This window comes from Aquarana catesbeiana, linkage group LG09 (genome assembly GCF_042186555.1).
Source record: "Aquarana catesbeiana isolate 2022-GZ linkage group LG09, ASM4218655v1, whole genome shotgun sequence".
Classification (NCBI taxonomy): Eukaryota; Metazoa; Chordata; class Amphibia; order Anura; family Ranidae; genus Aquarana; species Aquarana catesbeiana.
Window position 1 is genome coordinate 233,768,616 of NC_133332.1, and position 19,641 is coordinate 233,788,256.

At 44.1% G+C, this 19,641-nt stretch overlaps 1 protein-coding gene across 1 annotated transcript in view; it reads right to left on the reverse strand.

Moving 5' to 3' along the window:
* Positions 1 to 19,641, reverse strand: part of RABL6 (RAB, member RAS oncogene family like 6) — a 99,154-nt gene that overhangs the window by 17,995 nt on the left and 61,518 nt on the right. Inside the window, exons 11-12 of the mRNA XM_073599958.1 lie at positions 17,620 to 17,773; positions 9,536 to 9,733 (exon numbers count right to left, since the gene is read on the reverse strand). Of these exons, the coding sequence (XP_073456059.1) occupies positions 9,536 to 9,733; positions 17,620 to 17,773 (352 nt within the window). The remainder of the gene's footprint in view (positions 1 to 9,535; positions 9,734 to 17,619; positions 17,774 to 19,641) is intronic.

A 19,641-nucleotide genomic window follows, 5' to 3' on the forward strand; every position in this document is an offset into this window, starting at 1 on the left:
CAGGACAATATCTTGGTTCAGGTGAAAACCTGAAATTACTTTTGGCAAAAAACATGGACGAGGGCGTAACACCACTCTGTCCTCATGAAAAATCAAATATGGCTCTTTACAGGAAAGAGCAGCCAATTCTGAAACCCTCCTTGCTGAGGAAATAGCAACCAAAAATACCAACTTCCTTATCAGAAGGACTAAGGGAATATGTTGTATTGGTTCAAATGGCTGTTTTTGTAACACAGTCAAAACTAAGTTTAGGTCCCAAGGGTTCAAGGGAGGTTTGACGGGCGGATTAAGCCGCATCACCCCTTGTATAAAGCCCCGGACTAAAGAATGAGTAGCAAGTGGTCTTTGAAATAAGACGGATAAAGCTGAGATTTGGCCTTTAATAGTATTTAAGGTCAATTTCATTTCTACCCCTAATTGTAGAAAGGAAAGAATTTTTCCTATGATATATCTCCGAGGGTGCCAACCCTTGGATTCACACCAGGAAACATAAGCCTTCCAGACTCTATAATATATAATTCTGGCAGCTGGCTTCCTTGCATTGATCAGGGTAGAGAAAACTGACCCAGAAAGCCCACGTTTCTTTAGAATGTGGGTTTCAATAGCCAAGCCATTAAATTTAGAGACCGTAAGGAAGGGTGGAATATCGGTCCCTGAGAGAGCAGATCTGGCTGTAGTAGGAGGGACCATGGGCCCTCCACTGTCATCTTTACGATTTCTGCGTACCATGACCTTCTGGGTCATGCTGGTGCCACCAGAATTATCGGCTTTCTTTCCAGCTTGATCCTGCAAAGACGAGGCAGCAACTGAATAGGAGGGAATGCATGGATCAGTGAGAACTGATCCCATGGGGTCACCAACGCATGCGAATGGATCCCTTGTTCTGGCCACAAAGTTGACCAACTTCGTGTTGAACCTGGATGCTAGAAGATCCACGTCCGGAGTCCCCCATCTTTGACAAACGGGCCCGAAATATGTTGGGGTGAAGAGACCATTCCCCTGGGAATAACTGCTGGTGACTTAAGTAGTCCGCCTGTCAATTCTCTACTCCCGGAATGAAGATTGCCGAAAGGCATGGAACATTCCTTTCTGCCCAAGTTAGAATATGGCTCACCTCTCTCTGCGCTGAGAGACTTTTGGTGCCCCCTTGGTGATTAATATAGGCCACAGCTGTGGCATTGTCGGATTGAATCCTGACAGGCCAATCCCGTAACCTGAAAGTCCAGGCCTTTAGAGCTAGACGTACTGCCCGAATCTCTAGGATATTGATGGGCAAGATTCTTTCGGTTCTTGACCACTGTCCTTGGACAGTTGTCTTTTCTAGTACTGCTCCCCAGCCGGAAAGGCTGGCGTCTGTCGTTACTACTTTCCAGATGACTGGTCTGAAGGATTTTCCATTCAGCAGATTCTGGGTTAATGACCACCAAGTGAGGCTTTGTGCCACTCTTGGGGACAGCCACATTGGTAAGACTAAAGCTTGAATTGTTTGTTCCAAGCAGACAGGATACTGTTTCGCAACAGTCTTGAATGGAACTGGGCATAGGGAACTGCTTCGAATGAAGCTACCATGGTTCCTAGCAACCTGCAGAAGCGAATGGAGGGATTGCCATTTGACCTGACCCTCCGCACCAGCTCTCTTATGGAATTGATCTTAGCTTGAGGCAAGAACACCCTTTCCTGGGCTGTGTCTATGATTAGACCCAAGTACTCCAGCCTTTTTAGCACTATTAAGGAAGATTTCTCTAGGTTGAGAATCCAACCCAAACTTTTCAGATAGTTGGTTGTAGTGCGTACGCTTTGCTCCAAACGAGACGATTGATTTATAAGTAATAGATCGTCTAGGTACGCTACAAATGTTATGCCCTGTGCCCTTAACCTGGCTAGAGGTGGAGCCAGCACTTTGGTGAACACCCGAGGCGCTGTGGCTAGCCCGTAGGGCAGGGCTACAAACTGGAAATTCTGCTGTTCTAACTCGAACTGCAGAAACTTTTGATGAGCAGGAAATACAGGGACATGCAGATATGCATCCCTGATGTAGACGGACGCCAGAAGTCTCTTCCTAGAAGGATAGAAACTACCAACTTGATTGTCTCGATGCGAAAGGAGCGGATCTTCTGGAATTGATTTAGCTTTCTTAGATCTAGAATGGGTCTGACGTCTCCATTTGGTTTTGGTACCATGAAAAGATTTGAATAAAACCCCAGACCTTGCTCTTTTGTGGGTATCTGTATGATCACCCCTTGAGATAATAATCGGTCTAATGCCTGAAACAGAGATTGTTTTTGCTCTGGATCTTTGGGAATGCTTGATCTTAGGAAACAAGACGGTGGAAAGTCCCGAAATTCCAGCTTGTACCCCAGTGTTACTGTGGAGATGACCCATCTGTCCTGAATTTCCTTTTTTCAGACTTCTGAAAATTGCAGCCCAAATACTTGTACCCCAAGTATTTCCTCTAGAGCCTGACTGTGGAGGCCGTCGCTACTGCCTAGAGGCGGAAACCCCTGGCGCAGGGGAAAGAGCACATTTAAATGAATGGCGTTTATATTTCTTTTGACTGGTAAAAAAGTACTTTTCCCAGCAGAAATTGTCTTGATATATTTATCCAAGTCTTCTCCAAATAGTCGCTCCCCATGAATGAGGAACCCAGTTAGGAGGTTTTTACATGGTGTTTCAGCTGACCAATTTTTCAACCACAGGATTCTGCGCATATGTACAAGCATAAGCGTAAGGTGGGATGCCTGGTGAATAGTCTTTAATGGCATCTATGGCAAAACATAATGCCTTAGGTAGTTCAGCCAAATTCTGAGCTTGTTGTGTAGGAAGCTCTCTAAGGGCCTGTTTTTTTTTTTTGTAAATATTTTATTATCTTTTTATGTGACAACACTGAAGAAATGACACTTTGCTATGATGTAAAGTGGTGAGTGTACAGCTTGTTACACAACAGTGTAAATGAACTGAAAACGCATGAAAAATGCACTGGACCTCAGTATAGTGACACAAAAAAACAAACACACACCTGGAAACGCATCAAAAACACACCGGAACGTCAAAAACACGTTAAAAACGCGCATGCAGAAAAGCATCTGGAACGGATCCGGAGTGTGTTTTTGTGGGGTGAACCAGCCCTAAACCAGTAGTAAACCGCAGCATTGGGGGGGGGGGTCCCCTGCAAGGCAATTACATAATGTGCTAGTATGCATGGAATACTAGCACATTATGAAATACCTTAGAACGAAGCCCTCCATTGGTGCGCAGTCGCTGCTGAGGGTTCCATCTCCAACCGGGCTTCCTTCCGGGTTAGCAGGCTACGGCAGCTTGAATGGTCGAGCCACGGGTATGCTGTTCCTTCGGAGCGCATATAACGATGACATCACCGGCTGCTGCACACTGTTCATCCATGCAGCGCAACTGCCACATCCACGATGCATTATACAGGAAAGGTCATCATTCGGGCTGTAGCTCTCAGCATGGTATGCCAGCGTCCGGGTCATCAATTTGTGCCGGTTAATGGAGCACATCCTAAAGAAATGTTTCACTTTCTCAGCTACCTGCCTATTTGCTGTGACAGCATGCTGGCTTTTTCTCAAGTCTCAGCGGAGGAGTTCTCAGTCTCCATGTAACAAGTAGTCAATAGACGGATGCAGAGCTCATTGGGAGTCGTAGTCACGTAGGATTCATTACCAACTATCTGACATCACGCAGCAATTCTTCATCAGTCATTGAAACAATGAAGTCAAAGAAAGGTTTAAGCCCAGCTCTGTGTCCAGGAGAGTTCTCTTGCACCTGCAGGCTGGGGGAGGAGAAATACGAATCTTCTCTTCAGGTGCCGCTACTCCGGTCAGCGTACTTTGGAAACTCGTCTAAGGGCCTGTTTAAATTGGTCCTTTAGGGATTGGCAGATGCCTATTGTGGCGACTGCGGGATGAGTGACAGCACCTGCTATGGAAAAAGCAGATTTTAGCAGGCATTCCAACTTCTTATCTGTTGGATCCTTAAGCATCTGTGCATTGTCTACAGGACAAGTTAAGTTATTATTCACATTGGAAATCGCAGCGTCAATTGCTGGTACTTTCCATCTTTTGGAGAATTTCTCCTCCAGAGGATAGAGAATTGAAAACCTCTTAGGAGGGAGAAAATGTTTATCCAGTTTATCCCCAAAAATAAGCTGTTCAAGTAATGCATGTGCAGGAAATGCATGCAAAGGATGGGAAGGTTTTAAAGAATTTAAGGAAGAAGCCAAGTTTTCATGAGACTCTGTTAGAGGCAGCATGAAAGTGGAACGAACCATTTCTATAGGAGATTGTATCCTCTGCAGAAGAATCATCGGTTTGTTTCTCTTCCTAATCGATTGAGGGTAAATGTAAGAGAACTATTAGTTCCCGTTCGGTGCACACTCGCGCACATACGGACGTCTGCAGATGCCTGTGCCTATCAATGTGCATGCGCGGCGGACTGCGTGCACACGCAGGAGCGCACCCATAACGCCAATTGGCGCCAGACAGCCTATTTAAAGAAGTGCTCTGACCCCAGACCGTTGCGGACTGGTCTTCAGCTGTTCTCTGATATCTGAATCCTGCTATTATACTGCTTGATACCTGTTGATGAACCTGGCTTGCCTAGACCCTGCTTCTGGATCCTGTTCCTGATCCTAGCTTCCCACTGGACTCTGCTTCTGCCTGCTGCCTTGTACCTCACTGCCCGCCTGTTACTGGACTCGGCTACCTTTGAGACCCTGCTCCTGCCTCTGGTGTTCCCCCTCATCATTCTTCAAGTGTCTGCAACCACGGTCCTGCGACCCGCTGCGACCTCTTGCTGCAAGTCTACCAGGAACCTTACATCAACTAACGTTCCAGTACCACTGTTCCAGCAGAGTGCCTCTTTAATCCCAGCTGATCCTTGGTGCAAGACTACCTATCCTGATCTGACGGTTCTCCTGCTCGTCCAAGATCGCATCCTCTGCCACAAGTCTCCGGGTCCACATCTGCAGGCAATCGTGTTCCTCCTGGCCCTCGGTTCCCTCTGTTCCACTTCCAGCGGGACCTGGGCTGGAGATACAAGAGAGGCCGACCTCGTCATTTCAGTCTCCACCCAGGTACGTGACAGTAAAATCTCATCATGTGCCCACTGTTCCCCTTGCAAAGCTGAAGCGGGGAAGGGGGACCTAGTACGCTTCCTATCCATCTGAATGGAGGATGCGATTAAAGCCGCTAATCTTTCTTTCAGACCCTGAAGGGAGGAGGAAAAGGCATCTTTAGTCATGTATACAGGTGCTGAGATGTGAGACGCAGCAGCACCATCAATTTGCTCCAATGGCTCACCCTGAGTTGCCATAATTGGTAATTCAAATGACAGCATGGAAATACAGCTAGAAATCCCAATGCCTGGGGGTGAAACCTTTACGCTTTTGTGGTGTCTTTTTTGGCAGGCATAGTCCTAAGTACAAAAACAGAGGCGCTATACACATTGCACTAAATCGCTGAAAATAGTCATGACTTTCAAAGCTGCTATAAAGTTCAGCCTAGTGCTGGAAAAAGAGTGTCCTTCCTGTATGAGGAATGCCAGTTTTGCAACCCATACGTGTCCCACAGCTCGTGTGTCCCTGTGTGCAGGCAGCTAGTTTTCTCCTCATCAGCAGAGAGACTGACACAGCTGTATTTATCTGCTATTAGCCTGCCGTGCGTCCTAGTGGACGTTTCACGGCACCTGTGTTGGGCCCCGCCCCCTCCGAAAAAATTCTGCCCCCTTTTTTATTTAAAATGTTTCCGGTGCCTGAGGGGGCAGGAGGGGCGGCAGAGCCTCCTGCAGTGAGGCACAGACATGTGTAAAAATACAGCCACAGTAGCAAACCTTAGCAGTAAAATAGCGGGACCCTCCGCATCCCCCCTTCTGGATGGATCTGGCTTCTTTTTATGGAGGAATTTACATCCAGCATGGATCCCTCCTGGAGCTCCTCAGAGCACTTCTTCACTCGAGACCAACACCTTAGACACTGTCGAAAAAACTGATCTGCTCCTGGAAGGAGGAAGGGTTATATAGGGGAGTAAACTTCCTTTGATTGGGTTTACCAATGTCAACACCTGAAGGTGGCCTATAACCCATTAAGTAATTACTTAAGGCTCTGTGTCCCATGATGTACGATAAAGAAATAACAATAATTGCTTTCCACTTCCAGTTCAACATACACTCCCAGAATGTGTAAGTTGCATAAATATGAAGCCGGGTACCAGGATGATACAGTGATGGAAAAAAGTATTTGGTCCCCTGCTGATTTTGTACGTTTGTCACTGACATAGAAATGATCAGTCTATAATTTTAATGGTAGGTTTATTTTAACAGTAAGAGACAGAACAAAAATATCCAGAAAAACTAATTTAAAAAAGTTAGAAATTGATTTGAATTTTAATGAGTGAAATAAGTATTTGACCTTTTCGCAAAACATGACTTAGTACTTGGTGGCAAAACCCTTGTTGGCAATCACAGAGGTCAGACGTTTCTTGTACTATGCCACCAGGTTTGCAAACCTCTCAGGAGGGATTTTGTCGCACTCCTCGTTGCAGATCCTCTCCAAGTCATTAAGGTTTCGAGGCTGACGTTTGGTAAGTCGAACCTTCAGCTCCCTCCACATATTTTCTATGGGCTTAAGGTCTGGAGAGTGTCTAGGCCACTCCAGGACCTTAATGTGCTTTTTCTTGAGCCACTTCTTTGTTGCCTTGGCTGTGTGTTTTGGGTCATTGTCATGCTGGAATACCCATCCACGACCCATTTTCAATGCCCTGGCTGAAGGAAGGAAGTTCTCACCCAAGATTTGACAGTACATGGCCCTGTCCATCGTCCCTTTGATGCGGTGAAGTTGTCCTGTCCCCTTAGCAGAAAAACACCTCCAAAAGCAGAATGTTTCCACCTCCATGTTTGATGGTGAATGGTGTTTGGGTAATAGGCAGCATTCCTCCTCCTCCAAACACGTTGAGATGATGCCAGAGAGCTCGATTTTGATCTCATCTGACTAGAACACTTTCACCCAGTTCTCCTCTGAATCAGATGTTCATTAGCAAACTTCAGACAGGCCTGTACATGCTTTCTTGAGCAGGGGGACCTTGCGAGCGCTGCAGGATTTCAGTCCTTCACGGCGTAGTGTTACCAATTGTTTTCTTGGCGACTATGATTCCAGCTGTCTTGAGATCATTGACAAGATTCTCCCATGTAGTTCTGGGCTGATTCCTCACCGTTATCATGATCAATGAAACTCCACAAAGGTGAGACCTTGCATGGAGCCCCAGATCGAGGGCGAGATTGACAGTTATTTTGTGTTTCTTCCATTTGCACCAACTGTTGTTACCCTCTCAGCAAGCTGTTTGGTGATGGTCTTGTAGCCCATTCCAGCTTTGTGTAGGTCTACAATCTTGTCCCTGACATCCTTGGACAGCTCTTTGGTCTTGGCCATAGTGGAGAGATTGGAATCTGTGGACAGGTGTCTTTTATACAGGTAACAAGCTGAGATTAGCAGTGCTCCTAATCTCAGCCCTTTACCTGTATAGGAGACACCTGGGGGCCAGAATCTTGCTGATTGATAGGGGATCAAATACTTATTTCACTCATTAAAACGCAAATCAATTTATAACTTTTTTGAAATGTGTTTTTCTGGATATTTTTGTTGTTATTCTGTCTCTCACTGTTAAAATAAACCCACCATTAAAAATTATAGACTGATCATTTCTTTGTCAGTGGGCAAATGTACAAAATCAGCAGGGGATCAAATACTTTTTCCCCCTGACTGTATAACTCCAGGGTGCATTTGCAGGAGTAAACATTATTAGAAGCCATCCGAAGACCAGGAAAGAAGTCTCTGGACTCAGAAGTGCCAGAGAGGATGACAGCAACTGAGAGGAGAGGGAATGTTGACCTGACACTGCTGGAGGAAAGCAGACTAAATTTTGTTGACAGCCTCAGCTCAGTTTGTGTGAGCTGTGTGAGTGGGGGGGTGTGTCCCTTCCCTCCAATCAGAGATCTGCAGTGTGTGACTTCAGCTTCTCACCCCCCCACTTTTCAGAGCCGAGTATGCTGCACTTTGAATGGCTGTAGAAAAGAGAAGGCTATAGATAAACAAGTACAACCTATGTAGAAGAATTTGTTATATGTCTGTGTATCACTTGAGGTCAGTCACGTCACTGGGAATATGTAAGTGTTTACAACCACTTTAAACTCAGTAGTCTTCTGGCTGATCATGTGACATCACCACTTGTCTTCCTCATCTGGGGTGGGTGGTCCTTACCCCAGCAGAGAACTTGCAGCAGAACTGCAACCTTGGTTTCTTGGGTCTGCTTTTTCCAGCGACATGATTCTCTCAGGAATTAAAAGAGAAGACTGAGGGGAGATGCAGCAAAAGATGACCAGCCAGTGCACACACATTTGAAACACTGGATTATCAATCCCTTGCACCTGGAAACAGCACATGCCATACTGTATACCTGAACTTGGAGGGAGTACAACATCGCTCTAGAAGGTAGTTAAATCAATTTTTTTTTGCCTGGACTTGAGCTGTAATCCAAGTCCTCAGAGCTGCAATTTAACGTCATTATACTGCGGCAGGTCGGCACGTTCCCACGAACCGTCGTAGCTGTACGTTGGCCCCTTTTAAGCGGGGATAGCAGTCGCGTGCCCGCTGCACTGCGGGGGTGCCAATGCGCGTGGCTGGCGGTCGTGATGGCCACTGGCCACGTGCAATCGCAGGCACGAGAGGCAGAACAGGGACGTGTGTGTGTAAACACACAAATCCCTGTTCTGTGAGGAGATACAGATCGTGTGTTCCTACTAGCTAGGAACAACGATCTGTCATCTCCTCTAGTCAGTCCTTTCCCCCTACAGTTAGAACACCCCTAGTGTTAACCCCTTCCCTGCCAGTGACATTTACACAGTAATTAGTGCATTTTTATAGCACTGATCGCTGTATAATTGTCAATGGTCCCAAAAATGTGTCAAAAGTGTCCGGTCTGCTGTAATGTTGCAGTCCCAATAAAAATCGCTAATCATTGCCATTATCAGTAAAAAATAATTATAATAAAAATGCCATAAATCTTTCACCTATTTTGTAAACACTAACTTTTGCGCAAACCAATCAATATACGATTATTGCGATTTTTATTACCAAAAATAAGTAAAAGAATACATATCGGCCTAAACTGAGGTAAAAATTAGCTTTAAAAAAAAAAAAATTGGGGATATTTATTATAGCAAAAAGTACAAAATATTGTGTTTTTTTCAAAATTGTCGCTCTTTTTTTGTTTATAGCGCAAAAAATAAAAACCGCAGAGATGATCAAATACCACCAAAAGAAATGTCTATTTGTGGTGAAAAAAAAAAAGTACATCAATTTTGTTTGGGTACAGCGTCGCACGACAGCGCAATTGTCAGTTAAAGTGATGCAGTGCCGTATCGCAAAAAGTGGCCTGGTCATTGAGCAGACAAATCTTCCGGGGCTGAAGTAGTTAACATTTCCAATTAGCCACCATGCAATGAGATCTCACACAAAACAACTCACCAAGAAGATAGCTCAGCGTCTATGTCTTCGTCTCCAGCTATTTGCACAGAGGGAATGGATCCTTCCTCGTCACTGGACAGAGTGATGGTCTTGCTGGGGATGACAGGTAAAGTAGATTTCGGGGCTACTCTATCATCAGGATCCAAATCATCCTGAAAGCCAGCCACCATGGGATTTGAGCCCGGTACATCCGCATCACTGTACAGAGATAAAGAAGTTTCAGAGCAGGGAAAGACACTTGGTAAAATATGGAAGGTGTCAGTCACCCACCACGATGGGGTAAAAGGGTGACATGAGAAGGGACAAACTTCACATGACCTAAAAAACCAAATATATGTTATTGCAACCAGTATTCACAATTTTTGCTATCAACCGATTCATTCAGCAATAGCTTTGACATTACTTATGTTATTGATGTGAAAAACGCATGACTTTTGCACTATAGTTTTTGCGGCACAAAAGAAATAAACGAGAAAGGAGTCAATAAGGGAGAAGGTAACAAAATGTAAACATGAAGGCCCTCCGCGCTACCTATTGGATCAATGTGAATAATAAAGTGTGAAAAACTTGGCAATCAATGATTGTACCCAGCTGCAAAATCTAGAGTGTTCACAATAGACATAATAGTAAATAAAAAGTAATCTCACGCAGTAATAAACTGTCACAGATAATTAAATAAGTACAATGATCATGCATCACCATTGTACTTATTTCATTGTCTGACAGTTTATTACTGCGCGAGATCACTTTTTATTTATAAAATAAGGGAGAAGGGTTATAGTTTACTATGAGTTGTAAAAAGGAGTTTATAAAAAAATAAATAAAACAAAAATATTTTTTTCACTTTGTAGCACATCACAACATGTCACGGGCATAAGAGCTTGCAATTACAGCATCTACAATATAATAAAGCAGCTATATTGTATCAATGATTAATATAGCAAGCCAACACGGTTACTATTGACAAAATACAGACATAGACCTTGGCTATCAAACGTGGACACGTGGAAGAGAATGCAGAAGTGGAGATACTGCAGGATGTGTAGCCTATGGTCTTAAAGTGGATCTATGGCTTACGATTAAAAAACAAAAAACAAAATGTGTACTGCACTTTTCCTTAAAACCACTTCAATACCGCACGCCATCATATGACGTCCTTGACTTTGTGCGGGGATATCTGAATGATGCCTGCAGCTACAGGCATCATTCAGATATCATTATTTGCAGGTGGCGATTCTGTGCACGATAAGAAATGATCATAGCGGCAGTTCTGCCATATGATCGTTCTTACAGGCGACGGGAGGCCGCCCCCCCCCCCCCCCCGCCACCATCCGGTGCTTCTCTGGGCTCTCCCGTGCCATTGGGGGCCCGGAGAAAGAATCGGACGCCACCGGATGACAACCATAGAGATTTCCGGTGACCAGATGGTCACCAGTCATCTCTATGAAAGTCAGAGGCCGGGGGCGACGTTACCCTGGTCTAATGCTTTACAGCCTAGAGGAGATGTGGGGTCTTATTGACCCCGCTTTTCTCCATAAAGAGGACCTATCACTATAGATTCCTATTACAAGGGATATTTGCATTCCTTGTAATAGGAATAAAAGTGATCAAAAAAAGTAAATGTAAAAAAGAAAAAAAAAAAACAAAAAAAAAGTAAAATAATTAAAAAAAAACAAAAAAAAGCCCCTGTCCCCGGTAGCTCGCGCTCAGAAGCGAACACACACGTATGACCCGCCCACATATGTAAACGCTGTTTAAACCACACATGTGAGGTATTGCCGCGTGTGTTAGAGCGAGAATAACAATTCTAGCACTATACCTCCTCTAACCCTAAACTGGTAAAAAAATTTTACAGCATCGCCTATGGAGATTTTTAAGTACCGAAGTTTGGCACCATTCCGTGAGTGTGCGCAATTTTAAAGCGTGACATTTTGGGTATCTATTTACTCGGCATAACATTATCTTTCACATTATACAAAAAAATTGGGCTAACTTTACTGTTTTGTTATTTTTTAATTCATGAAACTATTTTTTTTTCCAAAAAAAAAAGGCGTTTGAAAAATTATTGCGCAAATACCGTGCGAGATAAAAAGTTGCAATGGCCGCCATTGTATTCCCTAGGGTGTCTGCTAAAAAACACATATAATGTTTGGGGATTCTAAATAATTTTCTAGCAAAATAATTATGATTTTTACATGTAGGAGAGGAGTGCTAGAATAGGCCCGGTGTTGAAGTGGTGCACCTGCAAAAGCTTGCAAAATAACTGTTGATCTGACCAGTGAAGTCCATCTAAGGCTGGCCATACATTATATAATTGTCTTGTACAAATTTTCCTTTAGATTTACTAAAACCATATAATATGAAGTCAAACCTAAACATTTTCAATGTGTATGCAATAGGGCAGGCCCTTGCACTACATGGTTGAGGGAAAATCTAAAGGAAATTGAATAAGAAAATTGTATGTATTGCCAGCCTTACACAGCTTCCTGTGATGGTGCGACAATGCTGCTGCATTGCTCCCAATTTCAAAGCAGTGTAGTCACTAATGTGGGCTGTGCCTGCTTGCACTACAGAGGAATGAGAGGCTGTTACAAGGATGTTGTGGCTGCTGAATCTCAAACCTGTGGCTTGTCAATCAGTATCTGGCCACACCTAGTCCTGTCCACTGTTTTCAGGACTGACAGACCCTGCCTCTGCAGCTCAAACCCTCCCACTGTGAGCTGCAGTGTCAGAGTGGGAGCGTGGGAAACACAAATGAAGGAGAATTAAACTCATGGAAGCTAAGTGAATATTAAATTGGAGTTTGGACCTATTTTGACTGTCAGAAAGGAGTCTTGAGATATATTTTTTTAACTGAAGCCCTAGTACACCCATAGTGCAGAAGTGGTTAATAAACACCTCCCCCAGATTAAATGAATACATTAAAACAATGACAGACCAATAACCCTATGCAAATGGTGAAAAGTTGGCACGATACATTCTCCCTAGTCGGCACCTTCTTTGCATATTTTACTCTGCATTAACAAAATATGCTTCTCTTATTGATGCAGATAACATTCATCTGTCTGTCAGTGTTGAACAGAAACATCAGCTCATATCATTCTCCAAGCCATTTTGCAATTTAGTGGTGACTCACAAAGCCATCACCTGATATCCATCTATACTAATCTGTGTCTTACCACTGAGGTCTCCGAAATGTTACCGAATCCCTCAGTCGGCACATTGAGACCAATTCAAATATCAATTTCTGGTTCTATCCTTGAGTATTTCCTTTTTGCTGTGCAATGTCTAACACAAACACCACATAAATCACATGTAATATCTATCAACGTTGCTAAAGGAAAAATCTATTTCTAAAGCCATGAATCAAAGGGGTGAACATTTATCACTATTCTCGTAATAAATGAAGATTCCTGAGGTGAACTAAAGAGGAGCAGCTAACAAACCCTCTGAGAAAAGTGGGTGGAAGGCTGATCTGCGGTCTTGCCACATGTAATCTGTTAAAAAAAACAAAACATTTAATACACGGTGCTTCTGTGACATCATGTTTGCACTGCCTGCAACCTTTCTGACTGCCATGGTTGAAAGGGTAAGTTCACCTTTTCTGAAAAAATTAAAAGGTGAACAGTGTACACCCTCCCCGCTACCCCAGTCCCCGCTGTACTTACCTCAGTGGACAATGAGCTGTCTGTGCCCACGCAGCTGATACAGAGGCCTGGGGATTTGAAATGCCTTCTCTTCTACCTTCTCTTTCTGAAGCGCTTCTGGGACAGATCAGAGCGATCCTCAATGGTCAGCGCCAGCACAGAGCATCGCTGAGATCCTGTGGGAAGCACTGCAGAATGAAGAGAGAAGAGCGGGGTTTCAAATGCCAGGACCGCTGCACCAGCTATGTGGGTACTGACAGCTCATCACCCACAGAGGTAAATACAGTCACACACGGGGGTGGGAAGGATGTAGAGCGTTCATTTACCTTTTTATTATAAAAAAGTGAACCCTTTAAATTATAAATCCTTGATGCATATTTTATATATAAAAACAAGCACAAACATTTTGAGGTTTGGCAATCTATACTTTACCAACCTCAACAAGACAGAACTAAGCTAAATGCTTCCATTAAACCCAGTTATATATAATGTAAGTGACCCAGTTAGTCGCATACAAAAAACCACTAGAGGTCTACATGAACCTCATACCTCCAACCTAAAGTCTTTCACCTGCAGATTCCCATAGACTTCTATTAGGTCAGGTAATGAAAACAGTGGGTACAGTGCGCTGCGGGGAAGCCCCAGACGGGCAGCGTGAAAGTGCCCTTACTCTACAAAAGCCACATCTGACCTCAATATTACGATTGAAGAAGATGACTGGAACACACATGGACAGTAAAATTCTGCTTTTTGAGTGTTGCTGCCATAGAACTCAATTTTAAAAAAGTACCATTCTACTGTTATCTGGTTACACCCCTATTGATTCAAAGGATACAATGAACTGGACATTCCCACACATATATGGTGGAAAGGCTTAATTCTGGACCAAGGTTTTCCACATTCAGAAATCAGAGGAGGTGCTACCCCTACAGGGCCCTGCAAAGCACTCTTAAATAAAAAGGTCTGCCAGACATTAATATGCCCAATTCAGGAATTTTTTACATGTCCTCTCAGCAGATAAACAATCACTGGGCATGGAAAAGTGACAATGAAAAGATTAAAGCCACACTGGCGGACAGAATACCCAAGTACACCTAAGTGTAGCAACCTTGGGTGAAAATAGCTTCCGACTGACAGGCTTTGACAGTATTCTCCTGGAGCCCTAAGGCAGAATTCAAGCCTAAAGCCGGCTACACATCAGCCCAGCTGGCTGTACAAAAAAAAAAAACCTGACAGAACGCTGTACTAACACAAGCTATGTTAGTACAGCGATGTCCCCTACTGACTGGACTATCTAGAACAGATCGTCCAGGTAAACCATAATTGTTACCTTGGACCCTTAAAATGGCTAGAAGAGGGGCCAGAACCTTTGTAAACACTCAAGGTGCAGTAGCTAGACCGGAAAGCAGAGCTACACACTGAAAATTAAGATTTTCCACCTTGAAAAGTAGATATTACTAGTGAGCAAGGAAAAAGGCACATGGAGGTATGCATCTTTGACGTCGATTGACGCCAGAAGTTCTCCTCCTTGTAGGATGGAGATAACTAATTGGATTGACTCCATGCGAAAAAAGAGTGGTTATATTCAGGAATTGAATTTAGATTTTTGAGATCCAGAATGTCCATTTGGATTTAACCAAACCCCAACCTCTGCTCTTACATGGGGACCACCATGATCACTTTTTGCCAAAAGAAGGTCCAAGGCTTGAGAGAAAGACTTCTTTTCTCTGGATCCTTAGGAACGTTTGATCTGTGAAAACGAGGAGACGGGAACTCTTGGAACTCCAGTTTGTACCTTGGAGCTATTGAGGAAGTCCCCTATTCGTCTTGATACTCTTCCTGCCAGATCCTTAAGAACTGCAGAAGAATCCCCCCTATTGAGCGAGCGGGGGGCCTCCTCATAAGGAGGCTTCAGTATCTTGTAGTTTTCCTCCCCCAAGACCTCTTTTGTCCCTGGGGTTAACCCTGAGGATTACCTTTTGAACCTGATTGCAGAAGCCGTCGTGACTGCCTGGAGGCTGATGCCCCTGGCACAGAAGGTGCTTTAAAAATGAAAATACATTTACTCCTTTTCTTAAATGGCAAAAGGAGTACTTTTTCCACTAGAATTTCTTTGGATGTAATATCCAAAACATCCTCAAATAGCTGTTTCACCGGAAAAAGGAAGACTAGCCAGGAGCTTCTGCATGGTGCTTAGCGAAGAGCGCAAGGCCTGAAGGATAGAATCTCTCAAAGCAACTATTGCAAACATAAAGCTGCCAGATCCTGGGCCTGCTGAGCAGGATAACCTTGAACACCTGTTTAAACTGGTCTCTCAACGATTAGGCAATTACTATCAGTGCAGGCTGAGACACTCAATCTGCCAGAGAAAAAAAAGTGTTACTATTTATTTATTTATTTAATTTAAATAGGAATTCCAACTTTTTATCCGTTGGATCCCTAAGCATTTGAGCATTGTCTGCTGGACAAGTCAAACTCTTATTCACATAGGATATATAGCAGCGTAAATTGCTGGTATACCCTACTTAGTAAATTTCCTCCACCATAGGATAAAGTGTGAAAACTTTTTAGGAGGGAAATAATGCTTATCTGGGTGATCCTCTCAGATACAGATACATAAAAGCTTTTCCAACAATGAATGGACAGGAAAAGGCATGCACAGCTTGAGGAGGCTTTAGCAGACCCAAACACTCAGTTAAGGGTACATAAATGTGGAGCGGACCATTCAGCATGAAATTGCATCATCAATCTTAAGATTGAAACAGCTGATTCTCCAGCATTTGACACCTCAGAAGAGGAGTCATCAGCCTCACCACAGTCCCCTGAGGGGATTCGTCTTCTCCCGCCCCTAGTTCCTCAGTTTGAGGGTCCTGGGCAATAGAAGAGAACCTGTCGCATTTTGACCCATACTGGGATGCGATTAAAGTCGCTAAACTTTTTTTTAAAAAAACCTATCATGGCTGAGGAAAAAAAAATCTTTTTGGTAAAATAAACAGGGGCTGCAGTGTTGAAAACAGTTGCAAACATTTCATGGCCCCGATACTCACTCTGACCAGCCACCCTCTCTCAGGGGAGGATGCCATTTGTAGAGATGAGTAGGCTTTCCAGAGCTTGAGGGAGACCCTTTTAGCTCTTTTTTGGGGGTGTTTCAACCCCCCCTTCTGACCTTAGCCTGATGCACAAAGCAGAGGTACTACCAGAAGAAATCGCTTCCACTGCTTGAGCAATAGTCCAGCCACTGCCGCTGCTATTAATGCTCAGCCCGATGCAAATAATAAATGTGTCAAATAGGAAATGCCTGTGTCACCAAAACCTTTCATGCTCCTCTTTGTTCTTATGTCTCTGACAATTTTGCAGCCAGCACAAATGGAGTTTTTTTTTTAAAAACACACTCCCGCACTGGAGGACGCCAATGCAGCGCTAAGCCCCGCCCCCACCCTCGCATCGTGCCCCCCTCCTTTCTTTAAAAAAAAAAAAAAATCCCGCGCAAGCACGGGCCCCCAATTCAACAGGATCGGCTGAGTGAGGGAAGGATGGTGTGGAGAAGACCTGGAAGCCGCCGCCGAGTAGGGACGGTGAAAGAAAACGGCATTGCCTATCGTTTTCAGTTCTCCCTTATACTCAGTCTCTTGAAGAGAGGGAAGAGTTCAGCCCAGGTGGGGGTGTCTGGAGGAAGCAAAACCCCCCCAAACTTACCGGAGGTCTGCCTGCTAGCCGGAGGAAAAATGTCTGCTGCTTCTGTGACACAGCATGATCTCTGAGCAAAGCATGAGAAGGTACGTGCTCCATACAGCCCCCAGTGGTGACACTTAGGCATGACAACATTTACTTTAAAAGGAGACATTTCATAAGAAAATTAAAAAATTCCTTAGAAAACTCCACTTACCTTTCCCGCCGCAGAGTTTTCTGTGGTAAAACCAACAGGCCCAATCTTCACCCTTCACGGTGGGTTCCGTTAACAAGCCTTCAGGAAGCGGGGACCCTTGGGGGAACCCACAATCCTGGACCTGTAACAGCACCCCGCCAGTAAAATTTTATGGCCTTGATACCAAAAGTACTGGATCCCGGAGTCCAGCTCTCTAAAAAGAGAAGCGTTTACAAGCAAAGACCTAATTTCTTCGGACACGAGGCCCGGGTACTATTTAATTTGGCCTAAGAGACACTTTGAATGGATCCGGCTGCATAGCTAGCCCCAGCAAGGATTGCTCCAGTGGAGCTCAGCACAGCACATCTTTACTCGTGACCAACACCTTGACACTGGCGAAAAAACTGACATGCTCCTGGTATGGGAGGGGTTATATAGGGAGGCAACTTCCTGTTTAGGGTGTGCCAGTGTCCAGCACCTGAAGGTGGACTATAACCCACATAATTACTATGGCTCTGTGTCCCATGATGTACGATTAAAGAAATGTGGGTTAGTATGGCATAGCCACCTACCTATCGCTGTCTCTCCTGTCTCGAGGAGGGGGTCTTTCTGGTTGATTTGGAGTTGCGCTGTCCTCCAGGAAGCTGCGATCTAAGCTCTCATCAGGAACGAAGTCCTCCACACTCTGGACTTTCACTAGCTGCTCAGCATGCGTTGGAGTCTCCGCTGGCATAGGGGAGCAAAAGATTAAGGGTAATGAAACAAAGCACAATAATAAAGCTTCAAAAATACCTTTTTTCTTTACTTATAGGATTTGTAAGTAATTCATAGGCGATATTTCCATGAGTAGCGACCTCTGTAAAATGCTAACTCAAAAATCCCACCAGTTCCTAATTAATCATTAGACCTCGTTCTCACCTTGCAAAATGGCTGCTTAACATTACTAGTTCCTCAAAAATGTACAGGCTGCTTTCTCCCCACAAAACCACTATCACAGAAAAGCTCCTAATGACTTCAGGACCTTCCTTCTCTTTTGGCTGTCTGAAGGATGTCACTAAAACTTAACAGCGATACATGCTTTAGATCATCCTTTTTCAACCAGGGTGCCTTCAGGTTTCTTCAGGGGTGCCTTGGCAAAATGCCTAAAATTTACCCAAAAAGTCAGCAGGTGGATCAAGCCTACCTTTTAGTTACACAAAGTCACAGGTTCTCATTGTGCACCATTACAACTTTTCAGCCAATGGTGTCCTAACAACCAATGACATCAGTTTATAAGGAGGACGTCGGACCCCTACACAGTATGCTTGTTTGGCCCTCTCCATCAGCACTGGGGTCACATTAGCTGAGCGAGGGAGAGAAACCTTGCAATACTAGTCAATATCAGCGTGCAAAGGTGTATTGGAAGAATAAATCACGGGTGACCCATGTGTGTGATGTTGCTGTGTTATGTAAAAATATTAGTTTTTTTACATTTTAGAATGGGGCCTGATATTATGCATCATTTTAAAGAGTGCCTTGACTGAAAAAAAGTTGAGAAAGACTGCTTTAGATTCATCACACAAAAGCCCTCCCTGAGATACCTTCCTTCTATACGTCCAGCTAAGTACCTCCCCTTTTGGCTCGAGGCCTAAATAGCGGTCTCTCCCCTTGCAAGCATGATTTCAGCAAGTGAACTGCAAATCCGGGAAAAAAAAAGAAAAAAGGAGTTTTGAAAATACAAGTAAATGCCATATCTTAGGAGTTCAGTGCAAGACACGGACAAAGTATTCATAGGATTAATCAGTAGAACTGTACGTAAAATGTGGAAAATTGATGTGCCCGTTCTATTGATGTTTGTATATTGCTGTTTTCCTGCCTCTTTGCAAATAAAGAATTTAAAAAAAAAAAAAAAAAAAAGTATTCATAGACTCTGGGTTATACGATTATATGATTCTGTGTCCTCTAGGACTGGCATAGCAGGGTTCGACTCCGGTTCAGAAACGGGAGTAGAAGAGTCAGGTAGGCTGGCTGTTGCACACCTGAAATGGCCCTAAAATTGGATACTGAGGTTGGAGTTAGAACCAGTTCTTGCTTCGGTGCAAGAGGCGCATCGTGACTCTAAGGTTGAGTGTTGCACAGACCTTCGGCAGAGCAATGTTCACCTGCTGATTTGAATTGGGTCAGTTTCCCCTGGTCTCCACCATAATTACAACTGAGGGCATTTCCCTGTGGTGTAGTTACCAATTAGCAGTCAGAGATTAATGTCCATGAGGCTGCACTACAAAGTCCAATCTTGCCTGTAATTGTGGGCATACCCCCAAAGGGGGGGGGGGGACTCGTGTAGTGGGGTAGGATTCTAGATGGTTCTAGGGGAGGAGGCCTGGGGGTTTGTCCTTAAAAGCCTGGCAGCGTCCAACCACCTGAATGCACATGCGTAAAATCTGTGGTGTATGAACAAGTTGCCTGTGTCCTATACTATACAATTAAGAAATAATGGGTTCCATTCACAAAAGCATATTTAGATGTCCAGTCACATTTTGTCTAAATATCACATGTGATCCTGAAACTGTCAATTAACGCAAAACGCTTGTTAAATAGCACATGAACAGGCATTA